Source organism: Pteronotus mesoamericanus, unplaced genomic scaffold (assembly GCF_021234165.1).
Source record: "Pteronotus mesoamericanus isolate MK-2021 breed Mesoamerican mustached bat unplaced genomic scaffold, CSHL_Meso_final contig_42, whole genome shotgun sequence".
Taxonomy (NCBI): Eukaryota; Metazoa; Chordata; class Mammalia; order Chiroptera; family Mormoopidae; genus Pteronotus; species Pteronotus mesoamericanus.
Genome location: NW_026555157.1, coordinates 12,503,871 through 12,511,805, shown reverse-complemented (window position 1 = coordinate 12,511,805; position 7,935 = coordinate 12,503,871). Strand labels below are relative to the sequence as shown.

The window sequence follows — 7,935 nt, the reverse complement described above, 5'->3', positions numbered from 1 at the left end:
TCATCGGCCCGGACCTCCCTTAAGCGTGCTGGCTCTCCCTCTGGAGCTGAACTACATCCCCCACAAGGCGCCGCGCGTGGCGCCAGCAATGCCGTCCGCCTGCTCTCTCAGCTTTCCCTCTGTGGCTCCTACAACTCCCACAAGCCCCCTCGGTCCCGGGCCTTGGCCAGGCCTGGGGTGGAGGCGGGGGCGCGGGAGTTATGGAGGGGGCGGGATCTGCAGGGAAGTGCGTCAGAGGAGGTACAGGGAGAGTAGGGCGCTGTGGTCTGAGCTTGAGGGTGAAGCTGGCGGAGTAGGAGGATGGGCGGTGAGTGAGCGGGACCGGCGACGCTGGGCGGGGGTCGCGTAGCCGTTGGGCGTTTCCAGCGGTTTAAGGAGGGGTCTCCTGCCCGTGCGCGGCTGCGGTGGGCGGGTCTGAGGGGTTAGGCTGCGGTGAGGTTGTCCCTCGGCTGAATGGTCTGGGGAGGGGCCTGGTTGGGTATCTGGGGCCCCAGGCTGGGCCCGCCGGTCTCCCCCACCCTGACCCTAACAGGCGTCCGGCTTCCCTGGTCCCACGGAGCGCCCCGCGAGGTGACAGCGCCAGACGTCCGACCTGGGAGAACCACCGCTCCCGGGGCCGGGACCTGTTAAGGTCATTTGAGAGCACCAGGATGAAAGAGGGTTAAAAAGAATAAAAACCCAAACCCAACTTAGGGAGTTGTCGTTAATCATTGTAATTGCCCTGAGCTCTCTTGAGTCACTCCCCATCTTCCAAACTCAGTAACCCCAGTTTGCGAGCCTGTTTTCGGGCTCCTTTGTAAGGTGTTTGGTGCGGTCATGGTATGTATTTGCAGTATTTGACTCAGCTGGATACGCCTTGAGTCATTTTATCGCGGCCTTTTACTACTGCCATTGAGCCCGTGTCCACGCCTTGGGAGTGTTCATATTTTGTTTAATTCAGAGTTTCCTGTAAAGCTGGGGAGAGAGCATTTAGTTTGCAGATGAGGAGGTTCAAAATTACAAGGAATGGGGAGAGTAGGCAGGAGGAAAGAATTTGGCAGTGTAAAGGAGCTTGGCTTAGCTTTACTGGATTAGGGGCAGATTGGTATCTAGCATTATGTGTTGTTATATTCTCCTTGCTCTTCTGTACATCTGGAACTACTTTTCACTGTGAGCTCACAGATATCTTCAACTCGGCCCTCCTGACTCTAAACCTTGTTTTTTGGTTTCCCTCTTAAGAGTGACCTGGGAGGAATGAGTTTCCTCTGCTTCCTTTTTCTATGCCCTTTTCACATCAGACCCAGAACATTTAACGCTCTACAGCTTGTATGAAAATTCTGTCTAATTAAAAATTTATGCATGGTATATTGCTGACTCGGGCTTGTCTGTTGTTTGTATCTGTAATGTGTATGTCCTTTTCAGTGTTGTCTGTTTTAGTGTGCAGGTGATAGACTAGAGAACAAGACCTCTGTCTCCGTAGCATCCTGGGTATGTGAACTTTCAATAAGTACTTTCATGATGATGACTTTTGTTTTGAACTTAACTAAAAAATACTATTAAAAATTTTCTTAACGATCAGACATTACTTCAAATAGCCAAAGAATGGGGAGTAAAGGGCAACTAATTTCTTTCAAAATAATCTTTGTCCTTGGTTGGGTTAACTTTTCTTCAATTTTTATACAGAGCAGTCTGAATGCCAGAATGGATAACCGTTTTGCTACAGCGTTTGTAATAGCGTGTGTGCTTAGCCTCATCTCTACCATCTACATGGCAGCCTCAATTGGCACAGACTTCTGGTATGAGTATCGAAGTCCAGTTCAAGAAAATTCCAGTGATTTGAACAAAAGCATCTGGGTCAACTTCGCTAGTGATGAAGCAGATGAAAAGACTTATAATGATGTACTTTTTCGATATAACGGCACAGTGGGATTGTGGAGACGGTGTATCACTATACCCCAAAACATAGAGTGGGGTAACCACGAAAGGACAGGTATTTCCCTTTTTAGCTCTGTCTCCTTTACCTATTCAACAATAGACAAAGTGATATGATGATGGCCCAATTATGTTTAAGCAGGTTTTTGAGTTCTTTTTTCACCTCAAAGAGATAAATCTTACATGTCTCTTCTTTCCATACCGCCTTCTCTCCCCTCTTCCTTCCACAGCTTACCATTGTACTCATAAATATTGGCTGGATGAGTAATTGTTCTTATCATGGGAAAGACATTTTAAATCTCTGTACTTACTCGTTAAAAGCCTTTTTTAGTAATGGCACACATTGAGGAAATAATTGGAAAAGTACATTGGAAGACTTTAAATACTTGGAAACTGGTAAAAAGGACTTGTATCCATAATCAAGTCAGTAAATATGAAGTGATAGCCCTTTTATGAGTTAGCTGTGCTTTAGTAGATGTCATTTGCCCTCTAAATCTGAGAGGATATAATGTGACCAACTCTACATTTAAATCTGTGCATATTTGACATTGTGTTACAACAATCTTGATAGAGTTTGTAGGTTAAAAATGTTCAGTTCATGAGAAAAATAATCTAAGACATTGTCTCTCAGGTTTATTTTGCAAGCATTCTTAATACTTAAAAATTTTAATATCCAGTTATTAAAACGGAAACTTTAGAGGTCTTTGTTAGGAACAACTTTACATTTTGTTATTATTTGTAACTACTACTTACAGCTCAACAGGCTTGAGTTTCCATACATCAAAAGAATGGTAGTTGTGATTTCATATGGAAAAAAGAAAATAATTTAGTAGAGGGGAAAGTTGGTTAAAATTTATTGTAACATGCTTAGGTCTATTTATGAGAGCATAGGAGTACTTAATATTTGAATCTTAGCAACCATTTATCCTTCATTCAACAAATATTTATTGTATGTCGTGTTCCAGGGCCTAGTAGCTTGGAATCTATCAGAGAAAATAAAAATAAAATTCTTACTTCTGGGGTAGCTATTTACATTCTAATAAAGGATGACAAGCAATAAACATAACAGTATAAACAATAATTATATAGTATAATAGAAGATGACATGTGTTATGGGAAAAAAATGCCAGAATAGGAATACATATGATGTTGGTGGGCATAAGTTATGATATACCATAGTATAGGCAGAATAGGCTCCAACAAAAAGTTACCACTTGAGTAAAGACTTAATGTAGGTGAAGATATTGGCCAAATAGGTAATTGTGGAAGCAGAGGGAATCATTTAGGATGGAGGGAAGAACTACTGCAAAGGCCTTATGTTGGGAGCTTGCCTAGGATTGTCAAAGACAGCAAGGAAGCCCTGGGCTGGAATGGAGGGAGAGGAAGAGTGGGTGTTCTGTCCGAGACATACGTGCTCTGGGAGCGGGAGTAGGGCAAATCATGCAGGATTCTCTAGGCATGGTGAGGACTTTACTTTTCACCTTGAATGTGATGGATCCTTTGGGGGCCTTAAAGCAGAGGTGAGATGATCTGGTCATCTAGGTGGATATGTTGAATACAGGTGTTAGGCAATGGTGGAAGCCAGGAGACTAGTTAGGAAGCCTTTGCACTAATGCAGGTGAGAAATAAATGTGACTCAGACCATGGTGGTAGTTCTGAGCAGTGGCAGGGTTCTTGATGGAAGGTATGTGGGCACAAATGGCTAAAGTTTCCAGGCTGAGGAACAGGAAGGATGGAATTGTCATTACCTGAGATGGGGAAGATGGCTGGTGGAGTAGGTTAGGAGAGCATATCAGAATTCCTAATTATTTCAGTTTTCATCCCCTTCTCCTCCTTCCTAGTCTTACACATCTATTCTCATTCACTTTACTGCTCCTACTTTCGTTTTTCCTCCTTTCTGGTGCCCATGTCTGAAGCCTGCCACTGAGAACCACTGGAATCCATTGGGCATCGGTTTTACTTCTCAGAACCAAAGAGGTTGCTGTCTCCTCCAGGAACATCTTTCTATGCCACTTTTTATTTAATTACTCAAAAGAGATTTTTGTTAAATGCTTACAATTAAAACAATGAGCAATCATTGTTATTCTTGTTCCAGAATCATTTGATGTGGTTACAAGATGCATGAGTTTCACACTAAGTGAGCAGTTCATGGAGAAATTTGTTGATCCTGGAAATCACAATGCTGGGATTGATCTGCTTCGGACCTGTGAGTACTTTGATATCAGCAGGACAATTAGAGGAAACTAGAAAGTAATTTTGCCCTTTTTTATGAACTCTGATTTTGGAACAAGATTAATTAATACATTGTGTCAACTTATTAGAGAATGCGATCTCTAACAGTACCTCAGCAAACTTTGATCTGCTGGTTACATTTTAGAAGTTAGGTACATACTTAGCCAATTGAAACTAGGAAATCAAAAAAGGCAGAATAACACATTGGATGGCAAAGTTCAGATCCTTCAAAAGTTGTTGCTAGTGAGCCCATTTAAAGAAGTTTAACAGGGATGAATAATAAATTCCTATATTTGCTTTAAACACTTCAGTTACCTGAGAGCAGATAGTAATGTGTGAAACAGTTGACTGCAAGCTCTATATGACTCAATTGAATGTCAGGCCTGCTACAAGTATTAATCCAGGCTTAAGTGGTAGTAACAAAAGTATAGGTGTCAAAAATAAATGAAAGCATTTATTAGGAACATTCTATTCCTTGAGGGTCAGTCTATCCAGGAAATACTGTCTTCAGATTTGAACCTAGTTTCCAATCTATGGAGACTTATTGGAGCTCTCCTGGAAGAATGACCATGTCATGGGAAGAAACAGAATCAATGGCAAGTATCCAATTCTGTGTTGCAAATACATAGGAAGAAGTTTATTGCTAACAATTTGAAGGAAAGTAGGCGAAAAGACTTTTATGTAGTTCAACAAGTAAAACTAGCATTAAAGGGTAGATTTGGTTTGCAGTTGATCTTAATACATTGCTAATAATAAAAATAAAAATGGAATGGGATGCTTTGTAAAGTCATTGACTTTTTCCCCATGTGGTTGAAGGAATTTATGATAATTAATACTGCCATTTATTGAGTGCCTGGATAGACCAGATCCTCTACCTTGTGCTTTATATATATTCTTTCAACAGGTTTTTTTTATCATTACCATTCATTGACTTATTATTCCTGCCACAGATCCTATAAGGACTTAGATTTGTTTGTATGTAGAGCTAGAATGTTGTGCTTCAATACTACGTGGCTCGGGATGCTGGGAGGATTAATATACAAAGCATCTGTAGAACAGAGCCTGCCCGGCACATTGTAAGCCCTGTCCTGCTGAGATCAGTAGTTGTTAACTGTTAGTGTCCTTTTACTTTTATCAGGACAGAGTTGGCATTCTTTTGAACAGTGTGCTTTAGAAAAGAAACCTCAATATTCCTTTCTCATTTTTGAGAAAAGGTCTAATTAGAATATGGAAGAAATTGTCATTGTGTAAAAAGTGTCTATAATCATGGTAACATTTTTTCATTTCTCTTTTTAAAAATCAGATCTTTGGCGTTGCCAGTTCCTATTACCTTTTGTGAGTCTAGGTTTGATGTGCTTTGGGGCTTTGATTGGACTTTGTGCTTGTATCTGCCGCAGCTTGTATCCCACCATTGCCACAGGCATTCTCCATCTCCTTGCAGGTGGGTCTTGTCATCATACTTTACATTTTATCCCCTTTCTGTCTCCCTAGACACCAAAGAGTTGTAATTCTTAAACATTCATATATTTCTGCACTGTCACATTGCCTGAAGAACACTTATGGTGCTCTTATCTACCTATGTTTTGTTTTGTTTTTTAACTTTTCCTCCAAGGTCTGTGCACACTGGGCTCAGTGAGTTGTTATGTTGCTGGAATTGAACTACTCCACCAGAAACTAAAGCTGCCTGAGAATGTGTCTGGGGAATTTGGATGGTCCTTCTGCCTGGCTTGCGTCTCAGCTCCATTACAGTTCATGGCTTCTGCTCTCTTCATCTGGGCAGCTCACACCAACCGGAAAGAGTACACCTTAATGAAGGCATATCGTGTGGCATGAATGGGAGGCCAGCTGCTTCGCAATTGCCATTTTTATTCTTTTTTTAAGAGTAATATTTTCCCTGTCACTCCCTCCCAACTGTTTTTAATTTAACTTTTTTTTTTTTTTTGGCTGATATATCATTTTATCTTGAAAATCCATTTTATTTATTCACACAGTTTTTGAAAATACTAAAATTTATATGCACTACTTTGATTCCAAACAAACTGATGTAGGGTCAGAGTCCAGACAGAAGGAAATGGGTGGGTACTTGGCACAAATTTGTTAAAGATAACTGATAGTGGGAAATTGACCCAGAGCAAGTTCTGCTGATGTCTATTAGACTTCTCCGTAAAGTAATTAATTATATTTGCTCAACTGGAAATTTTATTTTTATTGGGAAACCTCACTATTATCAAGACTTACGTTGACTTTGCTGTTATAGAAAGCCAGTCAGCCAGAGGTATTAGTGCTGTTTTCAAACACTTAAGGTACATAAAATAGGAGAATTACTTAAAATCCTTTTCCCTAAATATCGTTATATAGTTTCACTGAGATGAAATATGGCAGCTGTTTATGTACACCATATTTGTCTATAAGAAAGGGAGTGAAAAACATAGTAATTTACTTGAAATTTTAATTTTGTAACTGCAGGAATTCCAATTCACCCAGAATAGAAGATTAACCTTGTTTTATTTTATTTTTTTAAACTCTCTTTAAAAATTCTGTGGGATTTTCAGTACCATCAAACCATTTTGGATTTTTACTCCTTCCCCCTTAACACACCAGGCTTGTTCAAAGAGTGCTTTCTTTTTAATATTACATTGGGGTCACAGAGTAAAATTCTTCAACTGCTATCTCTTTATTTCAGCTGAGTACCAACCATAAAGAACGTTCCATCATAAAGACCCTCTGGAGTTAGGAAAACTACTACAACCAGGCTGGTCATTAACTTCCAACTATGGTCTTTATTTCTTGTGGTGAAATGATGTGCCTTTCCTTGCCTAAATCCCTTCCTGGTGTGTATCAACATTATTTAATGTCTTCTAATTCAGTCATTTTTTTTTTTGATAAATGTCTATAAACATTGAACTTTTAAAAATTTTATTTATTTATTTCATTACTGTAGCACTTGACAGATTTTTTAAAATGTAATTTAGTAATTTCTTACAATACACTAAATCTGTCTTTTATAAAAAATAAAATAAAAAATGAGAAGAGACTCAGTTGATTTAAATTTCAGTACCTTAGCATAAAAATGTACAAGAATTTGAATGAGTATCTCTGTGGTTCTCTGTGGAAAATGCATTGTTGCTTTATAGGCCTACCTTTATGTCTAGTGTTTGGGTTTCTATTTTATCTTCCCTCTTGCCCCCATTAGAAAATAAGAGACTATCACTTACATTTGAGAGTTTAAAATTATGTTTTCAAAGTAGTTCTGTGATCTGTCGTACTTAATGTGGCTAGTTTCTCATAAATTCACTTAATGGCTGTGGATATTTGTGTTTTGTATTAAAGAAATAATCAAGTCAGCTTTTGACATCCAACAAAGCTAATATTACTCTGCAGCTGATTATTCCCTATGAAATGGCTGTCCACTCAGTTTTCTAACTCTTGAAGTTTCATTGCCCTTCAGCACCTTCTGTGGAAGATAGGAGAAAAGCTAAGCGAACAAACACAAAACATTTTTGGGAATGAGATTTTAAAATTATTGAACAACAGGGCATTTTTGTATCAGGAGTTATTTTAAACAGTGGTCCCTGCCTCTTCTCACTCCAAAGTTACCTGTGACTGTGATTATAACAGCAGTCTGTGGGAACTCAGAATTGGACTTTGGTGTCATAGCCTTACCAGTAGCAACCTTTAATATGGAAAGGTAGCACCATAAGCCCTTGTGCTAACTAAAGATGCGTTGTAGTTGGAATTTTAAGCACATTGCAGTGTAGCTGAGGTTGTCCCCTCCTGTGTAGACTTTTTTTT

The 7,935-nt window shown here is 39.6% G+C and overlaps 1 protein-coding gene across 2 annotated transcripts; it reads left to right on the top strand.

Moving 5' to 3' along the window:
* The first annotated feature begins 223 nt into the window (after window positions 1–223).
* Window positions 224–7,506, top strand: CLDND1 (claudin domain containing 1). 2 transcript variants are annotated; one of them, XM_054577347.1, is made up of 5 exons: window positions 224–307; window positions 1,663–1,969; window positions 4,007–4,117; window positions 5,447–5,584; window positions 5,756–7,506. In XM_054577347.1, the coding sequence occupies exons 2-5, from the start codon at window positions 1,681–1,683 to the stop codon at window positions 5,974–5,976; spliced, it is 759 nt and encodes a 252-aa protein (XP_054433322.1). In that variant the 5' UTR covers window positions 224–307; window positions 1,663–1,680; the 3' UTR covers window positions 5,977–7,506. The 2 variants fall into 2 exon arrangements, with proteins under 2 accessions (XP_054433322.1, XP_054433321.1); XM_054577346.1 differs by having other exon boundaries at window positions 227–307; window positions 1,668–1,969.
* The last annotated feature ends 429 nt before the right edge of the window (window positions 7,507–7,935 follow it).

What these genes read in the sequence shown, in the direction of transcription:
- CLDND1 (XM_054577347.1), top strand. Translation starts at nt 1,681, where the DNA reads ATGGATAACCGTTTTGCTACAGCGTTTGTAATAGCGTGTGTGCTTAGC. An exon ending in GGGTAACCACGAAAGGACAG is followed by an intron (nt 1,970 to 4,006) that starts GTATTTCCCTTT and finishes TTCTTGTTCCAG; the next exon opens with AATCATTTGATGTGGTTACA. An exon ending in GATTGATCTGCTTCGGACCT is followed by an intron (nt 4,118 to 5,446) that starts GTGAGTACTTTG and finishes TTTAAAAATCAG; the next exon opens with ATCTTTGGCGTTGCCAGTTC.